General features: G+C 40.9%; 1 protein-coding gene across 3 annotated transcripts in view; it reads right to left on the bottom strand.

The window, feature by feature from the left end:
- The window catches only part of MED13 (mediator complex subunit 13), a 58,621-nt gene that overhangs the window by 38,598 nt on the left and 1,986 nt on the right, over positions 1-18,037 (bottom strand). The window contains exons 2-4 of one of the 3 annotated variants that reach the window (XM_035342845.1): positions 17,860-17,988; positions 15,699-15,933; positions 6,360-6,528 (exon numbers count right to left, since the gene is read on the bottom strand). In XM_035342845.1, coding sequence (XP_035198736.1) covers positions 6,360-6,528; positions 15,699-15,933; positions 17,860-17,925 — 470 coding nt within the window. In that variant the 5' untranslated portion in view covers positions 17,926-17,988. Of the gene's footprint in view, positions 1-6,359; positions 6,529-15,698; positions 15,934-17,859; positions 18,026-18,037 lie in introns of all 3 variants that reach the window. The other 2 variants (XM_035342844.1, XM_035342846.1) reach the window with 2 other exon arrangements.

The following is an 18,037-nucleotide window of genomic DNA, read 5'->3' as shown; positions in this document are numbered from 1 at the left end:
TTTCAAAGCAACAGTTTTCAGTCTATGGCTCTGCCCCATTTTGAAACATTTATAAACATCTTGGTAAGCCAGATGTTTTCAAAGCTGAAAATTAAGATGCATTACAAAATATTCATTTAACAAAACTTGACCTATCTGTATGGTTTTAGTGCTACCTTGCTGCTCAGTGAACAAACAGTATAGATTCATTGTTACAAGCTAAATATCACTTTCAGTTTTTCCTGACAAATCAACTACCGCCGTAACTTAAGCTAAATAAGAGAAAACTGCTTTGTGATGTAAAGTGCTAAATTTGTCTGCTTGTAGTCTCTGTAGCAACCCAATATTCCAAAGAGACAATCATGTGATCAATGCTCTCAGCTCCTGCTGTTTATCCTGCACTGTCCTACTTACAGCAGCTCTCAATTCCAGCTGTCTACAGTAAAAGGAAAAACATCACCTGCTCTCCTGCCGGTACATGATGCCAGAACAGCCTCATTAGAGCTGTTGTAAAAGAAAAAAAATGTTGACATTGTTTGATTTAAAGACTAACGTAGGTAGGAAATTTACACAGCAAAAGCAATTGAGCAGACTTAATAGATTACAGAAAATACCCCAACAGTATCAAGGAAGAACCACTTAATTTCAGCTATTAAGGTTTCAAATTAAATATATAGAAATAAAGGCAAAGCCCATGACTACATGTACTTGGTCAGTTAACTCTCAATCACAAAGAAGTTTTGACCTTCAGCATCCAGATATCTCCTCAGTCTGTTCCTTAAAATAATAATAATTATAATAAATAACTCGGAGCATCCTTCTAGAGGAAGCAAGGAAGAACTGTCATTCGTATTGAAAGAGAACCCCCTGGGAAACAGGAAAAAGGTAGCCAAACAGCAGGATGAGACAGGAACATGGGCTTAAGACCCAAAACATAATATTCACTTTGTCTTAAGGGCAGCAAAGACCAAACAGACAATAGCCGATCTTTCAGGGTAGCTGCTGTTACATTAGCAACAAATATTTCTGCACTAGGCAGCAATTACTACGTCCCTATCAAGAAAAATTTGCTCACGCCCCCAGCCCCAGCCATGGCCATTTGATACTGAGGAATTGCCAACACACGCACAAAAGGAATCCGTTGTGGATAGTTTTACCTCTTCCTCTTGGTAAGATAAGGGAAGAGAAAAAAATATTTATATATATATAACATATACAGACACCCACAAAATATTTTCCAGCAGTCGTTTCCCTTGAAGTCATGTACTTGCATTATATAATCCCCTACCTAGGCTAAGGTTAAACAGCATTACTTGTGAAACTTGTGCAGCAAGTTTTATTCTGTAAGCTATGATAAGCCTATCACTTACGATTTTCCAAGTGGTGTTTTTTTTTTGTTTGTTTGGGTTGGGGGGGTGTTTTTTTGTTGCTTTGTTTTTTTTTGTTTGTTTGTTTCATTTGGTGTTTTTTTTTAAGTGAACAGTTTTTTTGTTTTTTTTTTTTTAAGTAAACTTGTAGCCACCCCGAACAACTCCTTATTTCCTATTTAAAAGGAGGAGAAGAAAAAAAAGCAACCATACAAATAAAGTAGTAGTTTTTAGCATTCTGGGTTTCCAGTCTTCAATCAGATCATCCCACCAGATCAATATTGCTCAATTATTTGCTTACCGGCATTTCAATCATGTTAAAATTTAGCAAGTTGTACTTGTTACCTAAAAAACTCCAGCAGATGTGCTCCACATAAGCACTTGGTACTTTTATTTTCATTAGGAATATCAAATTTAAGCTTTATTAAGGAACTTTATCTAAAATAGCATTCAAAGTGACGAGTTTCCTAATCATATTTATACTAGTTACACACAACTATTTTATCACCCAGCTAGTAGGAGGCAAAGCCTCATCCAAAGGCCACCTTTGAGCAGCCTAAGCAGAGAAGGGAGACAGTTGGATGCAGTAGATCATGATCTCTGCCTCTCACATTCAAAGCGTGGAGTTTTGAAGAAAGCACACACAACTATTTCTGAATGCTACAATAACAACACAATAGGTTGGAAAGGAAGAAAACTTTGCAATTAAATATGTTAGTATTTAAACCATGTTATGGAGCTTCTGTAATCCACCTCACTTTAAGTGATTGACAAAAACGTGGCAAAAAAAATGTGGCAAATAGCGTGGCAATCATTTATTCCCTGCTTGGTTACAACTAAGGCCATTAACAAAACCTTCTCTTTAGTCTTTTATTCTGCCGTCATCCCAGCTGACCCGTCCTGAAATCTTTGGGAATCACCTGCTTAAAAATTAAGAACAATAAAGAAAAAAACACCATGCACACACAAAAAAAAAATGAGCACACACACTTCTTGGAGTTACCTACTCCATTCCTGCCCTCTCTCCAAACAGAAATGGAACTAGTGTACTCAAAAACCTCAGAGCTTCCTCAGGCACGGCAACCCTGACTTGTTCTAGCAGATCAAGTTTCACCAAATACACATCTGTCTCACTTTTCCCAGTGCTGGTTTTAGACTGGGGGAAGTAGGGGGTGAGAGGGAAGGAGGGAAGAGCAGGTCATGGTTATTACCTTGCAGCCTTGTCATGCAGCACGTGACTGCAGAACGCAAACATTTGAGAGGGTTTGGTGTGGCGTTTTGGTTTTGGTTTGGTTTTTGCCTCTTCAGTAACAAACATTAAAAAGGTTTAACATTAAAGTTAGATTAACAAGTTTTAGTAGCCACATCATAAACATCTTTAAACAGTGACCACCTAAAACCAATTAATTCTTACTTCCTTGGTTGTTTGTTCACATATCACAGTGGCATCAGTTTATGAGCATTATGGACTGTCCTCTTAAAAGTTAAAAAAAAAAACAAACAGAACAACGAAGAAGTGAAGGTTGTGGTGTGATTATATTTTTTTAAAAACCTTACACAGGGAGAAAAACAACAGAGCAACAGACAGGAAGGCACGGCTGCCTGAGGACCTGTCATCCCAGCCAAACACCCATTAGAAATCACACCCTCATGTCTCACAAGCCTCCTGCCCCGCCACCCCACGTGTGAGGTGAGCACACCACACATGACAACAACAAACAGATCTTTAGTTCCCTGCCACACTACCACACACACAAGGAAGACCCAACGCTGCCTTTTGTAGCTGGGACACCAGGAAGTCTCACACAGGCTGGAGCCACGTGCTTTCTAACTGAACTCGGAAAAATCCAGATGGGAGCAACTGCAAATGAAAGAAATAGCTCCATTTGCACATCCTCCAGAGAGGAAGGAAGTGAAAAAGTGGGACTGAGGCTCTGCACAGCAGTCACCTATAGCTCCAAAAAGCACATTAACAAGTTACCTTTGCAGCCAAGAGCACTGACTACCAAGTCTCTAATCCAAGTCTTTAAGATTGCCGGCAAGAACAACCAACCTTATCTAAATCCGTAGTTAGAATAGACAGAAAGCCAATCTGCAAACTAGCCAAGTCCCAAAGTACAGGGTAGTATGAACTGTGATCTGAAGCAGACTGGTAGCAGATTTCAAACCCAGCATAATAAATATCCCTAAATTATACAGGCACGTGAGTTCTACACTCAGGGTTTCTGAATGTTAACGCAAAGAACAGCCCAAAGAAAACAAAGTGTTCCTAACTACAGGATGAGCAGCCACTCAAGGTAACTGTAACAATGGCTGAAAGGAAACAAGGCAGCTTCGTTCCCTTCCACTACAGGGAAAATCCTTCCTACTCTTGAGCATAGGCACTTTCCATACTTCCACCACTATTTAGTATTTTCTAAGATGAAAAGGAGGAATGAAGATACGCCAACGTCATCACACAGTAACTTTTTTCTTCTGTAAGAATGATATACATTTAACCTGCACAGGCAATATAGGGAAGTAATTACAACCTTTCTGAACAGAAGTCTTTCATTCCCCCTGACAGATGCAATACCTGCCACGTTAATCTGTGGCTGCCTCCACACAGGAGGAGCACTACTTTCCTGGGAAGGAAACATATATGTATCTATATATATAGATAGATAGATATAAAACAGAGGAAAAAAGTCTTCTGAAAAAGACTATTCTTCCCACATCAAGAAGCAAGTACAGCATGCTTATGAAATCAGCATTATGAATCACTACTCTTATTACTAGAGAGAGACAGAAAAATAGAAAAAGTGCCAAAAAAGACAAAAAACGTAGCTTCACAAGTGTTCTGATTCTTAAAATAAAGTGTATCCATAATCATGGACAAAAGCATGGCTTTGGGGAGGTGTTGATGGTGAGTTTTTCTTAATTAAATCACCACACCTACAGAAGAGATGGACATAAGATCCATTTAATCATCAAGACCAATACTAAGGAAGGAAAAAAGACATGAAAATTGGTCTAAAACTATCAAAACCTAAACAGCTCTGACTCTCCTACAGAGCCTTAATACCAGCTGTCTACTAAAAACCGTATTAGCACCCTAGGTGCAACATTAAGGGCATTTTCCAGGCTGGCTGCAAGCCCTTTTATGATGAGTTAGTGCCTTGTGCTCTGCTGCAGTGTCATGCTTAACACTCAGTGATAAATGTCCCTTTTGACTACAAGAGCCTCTGAATTTATGCAAGAGACCAAAATCCACTCAAATCGTTCCACCTGACACTTCTTCCTCAGCCCCAGATGTGACATGCTTCCCAGCTGCAGTTGTTTCACTCCCTTGGGCTCCGCTCTGCACAAAGTTGTGGGGAGAAACGGGCCTGAATGGATCCCTCCAAACAGCCTAAATTTACAGAGTATAGATTAAACTTCTAGGAATATCCAGAAGAGGCGAACAAAATAAGCCAGGAGAATGCACATCTGTTAACTACTCCCCTTCCTTCACTTCACACAAATCACTACTCAAAATGTCAACTGGTATTGAAGTACCTGGTAGGAAACACATTTCTCTACAATGAAATTGTGAACACAAATCTGTCTTATCTGATCTACTTCCCCACTAGTTCTGGACTACTTACGATGAACTTGTGTTGCAGGTAAGCACACAATTCCTTCAGTCATTCTTGTCAACCACCCTGACCTTCTGAGCTTTTTTTTTTTAAAAAAAAAGACTAATTATAGAGTTTCCAAATTAAACAAATACTGCTATTTTCTTTTAAAAGGTTTCATCAGCTTTTCCAGCAGTTGCAGAGAGCTTTATAGAATTACCGTAAGAGATGCCATGACATAACTAATGCTGGTTTCAAATGGCAATTTGGAAAACCAGTTCCTCAAATGAGGAAAGCCCAGAGCGTGCCAAGATGCTATCAGTCTAAATAGTTAAAAGTAAACTCTTTACTATTGATTTATAGCACCAACAGACAGAAGAAATGGATGGGCAAGGACACCCTAGAGAGGAGACATTTGCCCTGACTAGGATGGAGAAAGAGATGCCTAGAACTAAAGGACAAGTTTACGTATAAATTAAAAGCAGCAGTTCACAACTAACAGAAACACACACAAACATGTGCTTCTGCTTCTTTTGCTCCAAAACAGCTCTAGTTCTCTTTCAAGTTTAAATTTATTACAGAAGATGCCAACAAAGGCCAACTCCACACCCAAAAAGCAAAGCCACTGATCTCAAAATTTCCTGCATGCAAGATTTAACACATACACACAGACACACACAAAAAAACACATTCTCTAAGCTTTAAATTACTTTGGATTTTAAAAGCTGATTTGGGAACAGAGATTAAACTTGTTCCAGCTAACCTAGTTTTTATTCATTTCATTATTTATTGCTAGGCAACATAGACCGTGTCAAACCACGTTAGAACCATGCGAAGAAGTTCTTCCAATCTAGATCAGAAATCTGCTCTCGCCCTCCTCCCCCTCAATGTGGGAGCCATATGCATTCCTCTAACACCAGTGTTCCCAGTTGCAACCTGCTTTCTGACCAGGAGCTGACAAACTCTCTTCTCAAAGACTACTGTACAATGCAATTTATCCAAACTGCACGTGGAGCCTGTAAATAGCTCTCTAGACCCTGCTTTTTCAAAGAGTAAGTAGTATTTACAACCAGAATCAGTCCTCATCACTATATTGGGAATTTCAGAGCAAGGCTGTCTTCACAGTTATCCTTTTCTTCCTTTCTAGAAGACTTCAGCTTCTTTTCTGACATCTCTCTTATCCATGGTCTGTGTAAGAGTATGAGTACAGGAGAGATCGACTATTAAGTGCAGTATTACTTCTCTTCATCACAAGGAAGTTTTGAAGAACTCCAAAAAGGCAGAAAAACAAGAAAGATCAGGGATCCAGGATCCCAAACAAGCTATAAATTGAGTGCTCTTAATTAAAGATTTCTTCTAGCACGGACCTTAAATAAACCCTACAGCTTCTTTAATAAAGCAAAATAGAGCATCCTACCTTTTGTTTATAGGTTTTTCATCTTTCTCATAGGGCTTCACAAACCATTTCCCAATGCGCACAAAATTCCGGTTCATTAAGCACCTCTCCAACAGGTTGTGAACGGCTTTGAAAAGCAGAGTGCGACATTCATAGGAAAGTCCATTCTCCCAAACACCATCTTCCTCTTCTACAAGGCAAAGGAGAAAAAGAGAAGTTAGCATTGAATTACATCCTATTATTTCATGTACTAGACATATCATCAAATTATTTCCTCTCCCACAAGCTCTTAAGATATTCACAGCATAACACAACCAAAAAGCCTGTAACTTTCAGATAATTTACTCAAGTTATAAATCTCCAACCAAAAAAATAGTTATGCTTTAAAAAAAAATCACCCAAAGACAGATTTTTAATATATCCTTATGTCTTTAGCTACCACTGACTGAAGAGCCAGGCACATATATCAATGATTAACTGACCCTTAATGGTCATCCATTTGCTAATGAGGAGGGGGGGGGCAGCAGGGAGGGAACACCACCCGGCTTCAGACAACGCTGGCAGGAACAACCCAAACCTTTTCCCCAGAAGATATGCACAACTGTATTTATTAAGTTATTTTTTAAGACCCAGAACAAACAAAATAAGGTACGTATGCATGTAAATAGAACAGCAAGCAGAAAGACGAGGCCCAGTTCATACTGGTACAATTCTGAAGTGAAGCATTGAGATCTTACATGCCCCACAAATCAAACACAGGCCTGGAATCCAGCTTACGCAAGACAAGTTGATTTGCCAAATCAGAAAGCGAGATTCATTACAAGATGCTGTAATCTCTTTAACCACTTCGGCTTGTAATCAGAGTTCGAACACTGTCTGCAGGCCCTAGAAGTCCACGCACCGGTCTGAAGAATTACAAAGGCAGCTACATTACGTGAGTAAAGCGAGGGACACTTCAAGGGTCCTGTAAGCTCTCTCAGTGCATACATGGTGTCACTCATTCCCATCAACATGCTAATTTGGAAGATAATATAAGGAAGCTCAAGATCTTGTCCTTAAGTTACAGGCAATCGGGCCTTACCTTTATGCCTATGATTCCTTGTGTATCATGTTTGACACACATCCCTACGGATCTGCTACTGCTCACCTTGGACTAACCTAGTACAGTTATTCTTACACCGCCATCGCTATTATACTCCGAGTAACTGCAGAGACTACCAAACTGCCTGACATAGACGAGATGTATTTTTACTTTAGTCTCTGGGTAGTCACAGAATAATTCAGGCCGAAAGGGACCTGTGGAGGAGGTCACTCACTCCCACCCTTACTCAGAGTTCAGAGTTAGAACAGGTTGCTCATATCCCATATTTACTGCCCCTCGAGCCTTCTCTGCATGCCTCCAAGGCGTGAGGTTTGGGTTCAGATTTAGTTCCACATACGAGGTCTTACAACGGCAACCTGCCTGTTCACCTCTCCTTCAGAGAGGATTTTGGTTCCAACAGCTTTCCACTGGTTCGCTTCATGGTCAGAAAACCCCAGTAATGCAGCCAAGTCCTTGCATTTTAAATCCCCCTTTGAAATAAGCCCCTTCACCTTTATCTGGAAGCCACTTAGAAGCTTAAAAGGTTGCAATAGTATTAAGTAAAGTCTCAATATCCTTAAATTAGAGAGCATGGAGAAAACCAAACACCTAAGAGTTTTATTTAGAAAGGAACTCTACAGATCATTACAATAAAGAGTGTTTAGGACAAGGATGACAGAGGAAAGAATTTCATGATGCTACTGCAACTAGAACATGGGGACCCTACCTGCATATTGCCGGATTCCAGACAAATAAATGTATATTTCCACACCAGATCCGTACTGAGTTATAGAAAATTACTCATTGTCCCAGAACCCTTCTCTGAGGGATAGAAGCAGCATAAACAGACCTGCCCCATAATTTCTAAATGAAGAGGTGCACATCACTACAGATGAATCATGACATTAAATAATTCTGGTGAAGACATGGAAAAGCAAGGAACTGCATTTCCTAAGAGACCTCACCATGAATTTCCCCTTACTCCACTGTGGAAGTTCAGCAAAAGCTTGTTTTTCATATTGCAAAGCTACACTATAATATAGTAACTCACTACAGAAACAGAGAGGAAGCTTGCAACAAAAAGCAACAAAGGTCCAAAGTCAAAGGGTATAAAACACTGGTGCCAAGAGGACACCTTTTCCCCAGCTCAGAGATTTGTAGACACACACAAATGAGCAACCCTATCCTACAGGCAGCTTTGCTGCTCAGCACATACTGCTCAACTGGTGGCAAACAAGCAGCTCAATAGAGCAAACATTAACTACAAAGCTTAATGATATTGGACTTTAACTGCACAATAAACTCCACACCATTTCAAAGGTTAAATAGTTGGTTTCTGTATGGCTTTTGTAATTTAAAAAATGATTTTAAGAACATCCCCTGCATCAATTGCCTATAATGGGAGGAAACAAAGAGCTATTTCCAGACTTTCTGCCTAATTTTGTTTTGACATATTGGTATATCAGTTGAGAGGAAAGCTGCTGAAGTCGCACGTACACCGAAGCGTAACTCACAGCTTGCATTTTGATGGTCATACAGTGGACACAAAGGAGAAGTTTCAATTTTCAGAGGATACTACAAAGCACTAAGCATTGCATTTAACATTAATAGTTGTGCTGACAACCAAGTTACTAACAAAAGTTTACGTGCAAGAACTTGCCACAACATTGTTTCAGCAGTAAACTAAGCTAGGAGAGCCCTTAGGAATTGCAAAAGATGAGCATGTTATGTGGGGTAAATGTAAGGCATTAGATGGAAATTACAATTAATGCCCTAGAATTTAAAAAGACAGCATGCTACAAACACGCCTGCTGATCAGGAAGAGCATCTGGGGTCCAAAATATCAAGCTGAAGTGCATCTTGCTATAGAAAGGGAAGGTTAAATAAGATGGCAGTTAAAGATACCCTCATTTCTGAACATTATTCAAATTCATGCAGAAAGATACCAGTAAGTGTTCTGTGTCTTTTTGAAGTCTGTTTAGTCATCAGCCCCAGCCCAGCCCCCTTTTTGGTAGGGTGGTGGACGGAATGGGAGAAATACAACTTCAGCTCGGACCTCCCAAATATTTCTCTTCTTCATTTAAATTATTGTTTCCCAACAACTGAAAAAAATCCTCCTACTTAACAGAAATTGTGCAAAGTAAACCATTAAAAATCCTTTTATGGGAGGGAGAGGAAGAGACACTTTTGTGTTCTAATCTTTTTTTAAACAGAATAACGGTAAATGTTCAACCTGACAGTCGTAATAAACCAAAACGAGTTGCTGATTCATTTTAAGAAGGTGTTAAGCCACGATTTCACTTCAGACGAGTGATATCCACAGAAGTGCTCTGCTAACCTGGGAGTTACAAATATCTTATTTTTTATTACAAACATTTTATTTTTGATTAGCCTTCTTAGCTGTCCAAACCGGTCAACTACTCTGTGGCAGAAATTTATGTCAATGCATTAAACAGATATATACACGTATTATCCTCCTATAAGGAATTTTCTCTTCCCTCCCTCTTTACACCACATATGAGGTGGAGTTTTCCTTACAAGAACCTACAAAATTAGGAGAAAAACTAAGGGAAACAATGGTCAGGAAAAGGCAATTTTCATAATGCACACAAATGGCAAACTTCCCTCAGCAAACGCCTCCTTGATACCGTCACCATCCCAAATTCAAGCAGTTTCAGAAGGCTGTTTGCTTTTGTCACCTTTATGTTCTACTTCACATTCTTCCCACGCCCACCTGAACCAGCAAAAAAAGCTCGCTGTCACTGACCGTGCCCTCCTGTCCCTCCGGTGCTCTTGGACAAGCACGCTGGGAGGCAGGAGGTTGGAAGCACGGTCAGAACCCAAAAGCCCTGCCATTTTTAGGGAACTCTGAAGAAGCAGCCTCTCGATACCCCCCTGTTCTATTCAAGGCAGATATTCTAAAGGGTATTTGCTACCTACAGATCTTTAGTCAAATTTAAGAACCAAGGATTACCAATAAGCAGAATTTTGTTCCTTAATGTGTTGCTGGTGTTGGTTTTGTTAGAATAGCTTTTTCATTATTATTTATTTCTCAACAGAGAAGTATACACTAGTAAAAATTACATTTTCAAGATCACTTTTAAAGAATGTTTTTTGTATGTTTTGTTTTGTATTTTCCTCCTTCTTCCTTCTAACATCTAGCTGCCCATACCAGCAAAACATCAGTAAGCATCACCTATTGAAAAGGCTGAATATGTTTTCCATGCCATTAAAAATGTCTTCCTAATGCACAACGAACCTCTAAAAATAACCTGTGCAAAGAAACAAGTCACAGTCAAGCCAGCACTTTGGACTACTCCTCCCTCCCCCCCCCATTACTTCAATTACACAGAGGAAAAATCCATTCTTCGTATTATGACTTAGAAGCATCTTTAAGAAGTGTTACTTACTTTCATGGGCTTTCTTTCTATCATCACTTGACAGCAAGCCAGTTATAGAAATAGATTGATGCAGAACTGATTTAGACAATCAAATCACACTTCCTATGGAAGCGCCACATTACGAGGGAAGTATAATAAGCAGTGTGCAATTGTTGCTGTATATCACACTGTAATAATACAATAGTAGAATAGTAAATAAAGGTCTCCTTTAAAGGAGAGGAAAAAAAAAAGATTTTTAATTCCAGATAATTTAGATTAAATAAAGTTGCTCCAACTAAGAATTATTCAATTAACCTAATGAAAGAGTTTTATAGTTTTATGGGCTCACATCCCTTACAAAAGTGAGAAACAACATACTTACAGGGTAGGGCTGTATCTCATCCACATTCACTGAAGAGACTCTAGCTACCCCAACTAGTCGCAAAATTTCATCAACTGAGAGACAAGCCAAAATAGGAGCTACTGCCCAGAACACCACAGTCCAAATATTCAGCACCACTCTAAGTTAGCTTTTGTGGTGCCAGCCCTTTACCAGCATTGCATGCCATGTTTTTATGCTTTCTCTACCTAGCAGAGGTTTTTTCCCATGTACTAGAAACCTTCAAGTATTACACAGTTACAAGGATGTAACCGTGCTGGCTTATGGGGATAACAAGGTAACAAGTTTCCTTCAGTACTTGCAAGCTCTAAGTTTCACTGGTGTGGAGCTCTTTTACTTGGCCATAAGGAAAAAAAAGCTGAACAACTTTTTCCCTGCATGTTTCCCTAATAGCCTCCTGCACGCTGGCTTTGAGTAATACCATAAGCAGATACCTTGTTCCAGCTTATCCTCAGCAATCATGGGCTCATGGCTCATAATGAGCAGGTATGTTACGCATGTGACATCGTACCTCACACCAGCGTATGACACGAAATCCATTCCTATGACAAAGTATGTTTCACCTTACTCCATGTATATTTCACATGCATGCTTGGCAGTTGAAATGGGTTAATAAAAAAGGGGGAAAAAGTTCACCACCACCTTCAAGCTGGTCCTTATACCAAGCCACGGAAGTTTTACAGAGTCTGAGTCCACAATTTCTGCATAGTGTTCATCAGCAGTTTTGCTGAAAAGAACACATCTATCTCTGACATGGAGGACAGAAGAATGCCAAAGCACCAGTGCCCCACACAACAAGCAACACCCTTAATGCTTTCCTATGACACATACGGGAGCATTGGCATCCACTACAGACAAGACAAGCTCGCTGTACTGAGCAAGGCCAGCTGCAAAGTTACATTTATACGTTTATCCCTCACAAAAGGGTGAGAAGACCATTCAGCAAACAAAAATCTGGTTAACTTGATGTATGACAGATACAAAGAAAACTCTTTAAAGTAAGTTAACAAGACTTAATAGACACCAGAAGGAAAAAGGCACCACCATTTAAGAGATGCAACTTGAAGGTCAAAGGCACACTGAAGCATTCCCCTATCCAGGCATTAATCAAAACGTAACCGTTTCCTTGGGACTGTCTTGTACATAATTCATACCCAACTGCTCTCAAATTTGAAACTATCTACTATCAATTTAAAAATGTATAGGTAGTTAAAACAAACCAAAAAGAGAACCCATCTAATAAAATAACTGTTGATCAGACCAGCGAGAGACCATTGCCTTCTGAAATTTGATGAGATGTCCTACTTTAAGGTCTGAGCTGCAGAAATTACTATAATCAAGCCTCACTGTCACAACAAAAACATAACCTTTGAGATTGTTGGAGGATAAAACAACATTTCACTAACTTCTGCCTGCCTCTAGCTATGTTGAGGGAGAAACAGACTTAGGCTTTTCTTTGGCATTACATACAATAAGTCTCTTCCTAGGGAAGAGAAAGAAGAAATGATTGAGTGAAGTCAATATTACTGATCAATTACCATCTCTGAACAAGTCTCCTTTTGACATGCCCCCAGGCAACAACAATCCCTGACCATCAACAAGACTGTTATCCAAGGCTGGATATGAGAATTCAGATATAGCCACTAGCACTCATTCAAACATATCTCTGGGGCAAAGACAGAACTTCTAGAATGCACAGGCTAGAGAGTTTTGTTGTGTGTTTTTTTTTTTCCCCACCTGATGTGCATAGATGTACCCCCGCGAAACAGCTACGTTTTTCCTTTTAAAGTGGTTTGGGGAAGACACTTCTGCACTTGATAAAGAGATTCTTGAGGGTGCCTTATTTCAGATCTCTGAGGATCGATGACTGGGATGTTCAGACACTGAACGTCCATTATTCATTGAAACTACAAATTACAAAAAAAAATAATAACAAAAACTGTTCAAATACTGACCTCTCCCTAACAGGAACAGTTTCACGCCAAAGGAAGCCACAATGAAAGTTGTTAACCCCGGCACATTTCTAACTACAGCTCTTCCAAGCCCCACTTCCCTACGAGAAGCCTGCCAAGGGCCACGAAGGCCATGCCAGCAGCAGCCTGCTCTTACCCCCTTGTGCCTCCCTCGCTCAGGTCTTCAGGGCAATTCCTCACCTACTGAGGTAGGAAAGTTCTAAATGAGGCAGCACCTCAACCATCAGCGGCAAACAATTTCCAATCAATTTTGCAAGTAACAAGCCTCTGCCAGGAAGTAATTTATCTTTCCCGTTGAAAATGAAACAAGCAATCACAGGGAGAACAGGGCAATGTGAATTGCTAGAAGAAATTGTCCACCAATGAAAAAAATCCATTAGGTCTATGACAAAGGTCAGATAACATTGTTTGGGTTCAGCCATAATTCTTTCTTATATGAGGTTCACATTAAGATTTTGTGTAACAGGGAATAGAAAAAATGCAGGTGCAGGCACTCCTCAGCCACCTCCTCCACAATGCAGCCGATTAATATCTTTATCAAATTCTGGTCATATAAGAACCAAGCAGACTAACGTGCTGTAAGAGATTATAATGTCCCCTTTTAATTAAGGGGAGAAAAAAACCTGCCTGCTAAAACCATGACGTCAGGCACATCTACACACAGACGCAGGTAACAATCTCATGAGCAGTAAGTGTTTCTGTGGAAAAATACTTAATAGCAAGACACGTAGAGCAGCCTCCCTCTGGAAGTGCAGACATCCACAGGTGACCTAACAAAGAAAATACCCCAAACAATTGCAAAGACATGCTTGTGAGACTCTAATCCTCTACTAGCTCTCCCTTAGACACCAGGAGAGGTTAAGAGTTGACATACGCCTAGGACGATGCGTGTTTAGCTACCTGTGCGAAAGTGTAAACCTCTAAAATACAAATACACACTGAGCTGAAAGTGCAGCCACAAAACACTGCTATTCTCAAGAGGCACCTTCGTACTAAATCGCTACTAGATAGATTTGAGAAAGAACGCAAAGAAAGTTGTTCAAACAAGATTTTGATGGCCAGCTAGAGCAGAAAGGCAGTCTCCAAATGGCTTAACTTGCATTTGATCTTAAACACACACACATAAATATGTAACATACTCGTCGCATTTTAATCCCACCAGCCAACAGTACACAAAATTTACACAGATGCCTTCACACAAGCGTTGGTCTTTGCTTAGGCTAAATGCTAGTTTGGGCCTGGGCCTGCCCTAAGTCCCATCTCAGCTGTATAAAGGATGTACCCTGCAGGTCAAGACTGAGGTTATTCATAGGGCAAAAATAAGGAAACCATAAATGCAATAAAATATCAAGCAACCTATAATGTAAGTAACATTTAAGATGCAAAGTTTTATTTCCAGGACAGGCAGCAATACCAGAAGCATCCCAGTGTTGAAGTCAACTATTCAAACTAAATAAACATTATTTTACTACGTCAATTCTTTTCCAGATCATGCTATTTTGTACAAAAGTCCCACACACTATTAAATTGTTTCAAGTCAGCTTCCTCAGTGGCACTTCAGATTTGTATTTGTTCTTCAGCTTTTCCACAAACACAGACAGCGTTAACAATTTCTGGTTACCAGGTCACCAAACCTGGGTCTCATTTTACACTTCAGTAACCTGAATACTGTACATTATTTGAAAGGAAATTAGAGTAATGTGACTTTTTTTTTTCTAGAATCAGTGTAGCCTCACCAACAGGCTCACATAGATCGTTCGAAAGCTTAATTTCATAACATTCCAAGTAAACATTTTCAAAATAAAGTGCCAAGTTTGAAACACAACAATATTGAGAAATACAAATATTGTCAGTCTTTCAAAAGTGGCAAGTCTAAGTTTGAAAGCAAGGTCAGGTTCAGAGCACTGGAAAAGGAGAGAGAAATCCTAAGTACAAGGTTGAAAGACGCTTGCACAAAACCAAGAAGCTAGATTCAGATGGCTCCTTCCCACCAACAACTTGACTTCCAGTCTGAACAACTCCATGTGGTACAAGAGTTGTCCAGTTCTCTACAATTTTTATTACATAGTAAGAGGTGGTTTAGTATTTGAAAGTTCCAATTGCCCAACGAAGGAGATCTGATCAAAATACATCTAAGGCGTCATTTTTGAATCACAGGCACAACTTTGGGCGCAAGAAGCCCAAAGGAGCTGCCCAAATTCGAAGGCTTACTTGCTTTGTTGTGTTTATTTATTTTATTCCCAAAAGAAAAAAAAGCAGAGAGCAAAAACTTGTTTCTTGATTATCCAAGACCACCTAAGTACAGGCAGCGGTTGTTTGATCAGCGTACTGCTGTAATAATTTGGCTCTTCTGAGAGTTCTTTCCACTATCACCATAAAAAATCAAAGTTGTAGATTGTAGGAATACATTTATCTTATCTCTAGACAACGGTTTATCTCGTGCAGATTTTTTAACGGCTGGCAGGAGAACGTCCCGAGTAACTGCATCCTTTCACCCACTAAAGGAAGTTATTAATTTCTTCCTACCTGAGAGATCATGATGAATTAGGTCAGCAAAGTTGGGGTCATCACCCCACCAAAATATCCATAGCTCCCTGCGTCCAGGTCTCTGGTCTCGACGCCAAACACTGAGTACATCCGCCTTCAGACAGCGACTGAAGCTGCTCAGAATAGGGTCCTCTTCCGTGACCGGGAAGAGAATTGGGGCAGATGTTGGACCCTGCCATACGTATCGCTTCCATTTAATCCCAGTTAGATCAGCCTGTGGGAAAGAAGAGAACAACTGTCACACACTGGGGTACGTTCCCAACAGAAATACACAGCTATAACTAGAAGATGGCACGGGAAGAGGCAAATGGGAGGAAGGAAGAAAGGATTAGTCCAACACTTAACAGTAACCATACTTGTAAGTTTTCTGTACCTTAGAAGGTGAACTGGAAATAATTGGGCACCTTGTTTTAAAACCTCTTTTAATAACTGCAGTAAAGCAAGAGCTGTTCGTTTTCACTTCATCTTTAATATTACAGAGAGAAAAGTCAGATTTGATTTAAAACAAAAGTGAAAAACGAGTGACAATGTAATTATTTGCAGACTTCAACTGCCCAATCTTTTAAGCACTTGCCTTAGCAAATAGCTTGTCATGTTACGCTTACTTATCCATACACAGCTTTTTACAACCCAAGGTATCTAGGGATATATAGGGAATATAGCAAACCTAACTCAGGCATACATCCTTCCAGTCACCTACTACTTCAGAAAATTTCACAAGTTTCTCCATTGTAAAACGCTCTGTCCTGCACAGGAAGCTTCTCAAGTGCACGTATTTTACTCTGAGCTACCACGCTTTTCATTTCTCACACCACATTTTAAGAATTTAAATCCTGTTTCTCTCATTAAATTACACATCATTGGTTATGATCCACTAAATCCCCTTCTGGGCAAAGATTCATTTGACTTTATAAAGTGAAAGAGCTACCACCGTACCCAGTGGGAAAGAGACAATTCCTGGATTATCCACAAGCCAATACTGCACTGAGTTTTAATACGAAGTTTTTTCCACTAGAGCGCAGGCACCTTAAGGTGCTTTGGGGAGGCATTGTCCCTTGGTTCTGTCTGAGAATGGAGACCGAGCCCCGCTGGCATTTGCTAAGGAGTCACTGATTTTTTCCTCCTAATAAGCACACCTAAGATCACTGCAACATTTAAACCTAACATGGCAGCCTTCCTACCTTCAGGAGAAATGTAGAGGAAAGGCAGGGAGCCTGCAACAGTTGATACTCTAGAAAGACTTGAAGGTTTAAAAACGCACCCGTAACATGGAGCTGCAGGCCTGATGCAGTCTGCAGACATGTTCAGGCTGTCCAGATTCCCCTCCCTCCAAAAATACCAGTACAACAGCTTGGCACAGCTTTTTAGTTATGACGGGAATAACAAATACCAGGCAGTCACCTAATATTAGTTAATTTGCATTGAATATATATATATACACATATACACTGATGAAGCACGGCCACCAGAAATTGCATCGTGGTGCGGTTGAATCAGATTTAGTTTGGGAGCTACCAAAAAATAAAAATAATAAAAAAAAATCATCCATCCGAAGGCTTTCGCACTTGAATTAAGGCTACAAAATGGTGCACAACAAAACCCAAGCCACCAGTGCCTCCCGGAGCGTACCACCGCCAGCAGAGCTCCGGGCTGGAAGCAGGCAGCAAACGAGGGGGCCCTGGGAGGCGAGGGGGTGGCAGCGGCCTTGGGGAAGGGCGCCGGGCGCGGGAAAGTTGGCCGAGAAAGCGAGAAGGAGCCGTGAGATCTCCTGCCCCAGCCGGCACGCTGGGCGGCGGGGGCCGGGAAGGTTAAAGAGAAAGCAAAAAATAATAAATAAAAAATAAAAAAAGTTGCGGGCGAGGAACGGGGAAGGCGAAGGCGAGCGGCGGGGAGCGCCGAGGCAGGAAGAAAGAGGAGGGAGGGGCGACGGGAGACAGACAGCGGCGGCGGGGGGGACCGGAGGGGCATGGGAGAGTTGGCTGCTTCCAGGCAGGGCCTACTCCGAGGACTCATCCAGCAGAAGCTCTGCTAAAAATGGCTGCTTGGCTTTGCGCTGCCCCTGCTCCCCCCCCCCCCCCCCCCCCCCGGGCCGCCTCCCGCTCCCACTCGCGGCCGTGGCGCGGCGGCGGCGGGCACTCACCAGGCAGAAGAGGTTGGAATGGCAATCCTCCAGGCTGGCCCCGTTCGGCACGAAGCAGGAACTCATCCTCACAGCCACAACCCACACGCCATTATCCCACAGCCTCCGACAAGAAAGAAAGAGACAGACAGAGAGAGAGAGAGAGAGAGAGAGAGAGAGAGAGAGAGAGAGAGAGAGA

The sequence above is a fragment of the Oxyura jamaicensis genome, chromosome 19, assembly GCF_011077185.1.
Source record: "Oxyura jamaicensis isolate SHBP4307 breed ruddy duck chromosome 19, BPBGC_Ojam_1.0, whole genome shotgun sequence".
NCBI classification, from domain to species: Eukaryota; Metazoa; Chordata; class Aves; order Anseriformes; family Anatidae; genus Oxyura; species Oxyura jamaicensis.
The sequence above is the reverse complement of the archived record's forward strand: the minus strand, read 5'-3'. Positions and strand labels throughout refer to the sequence as shown.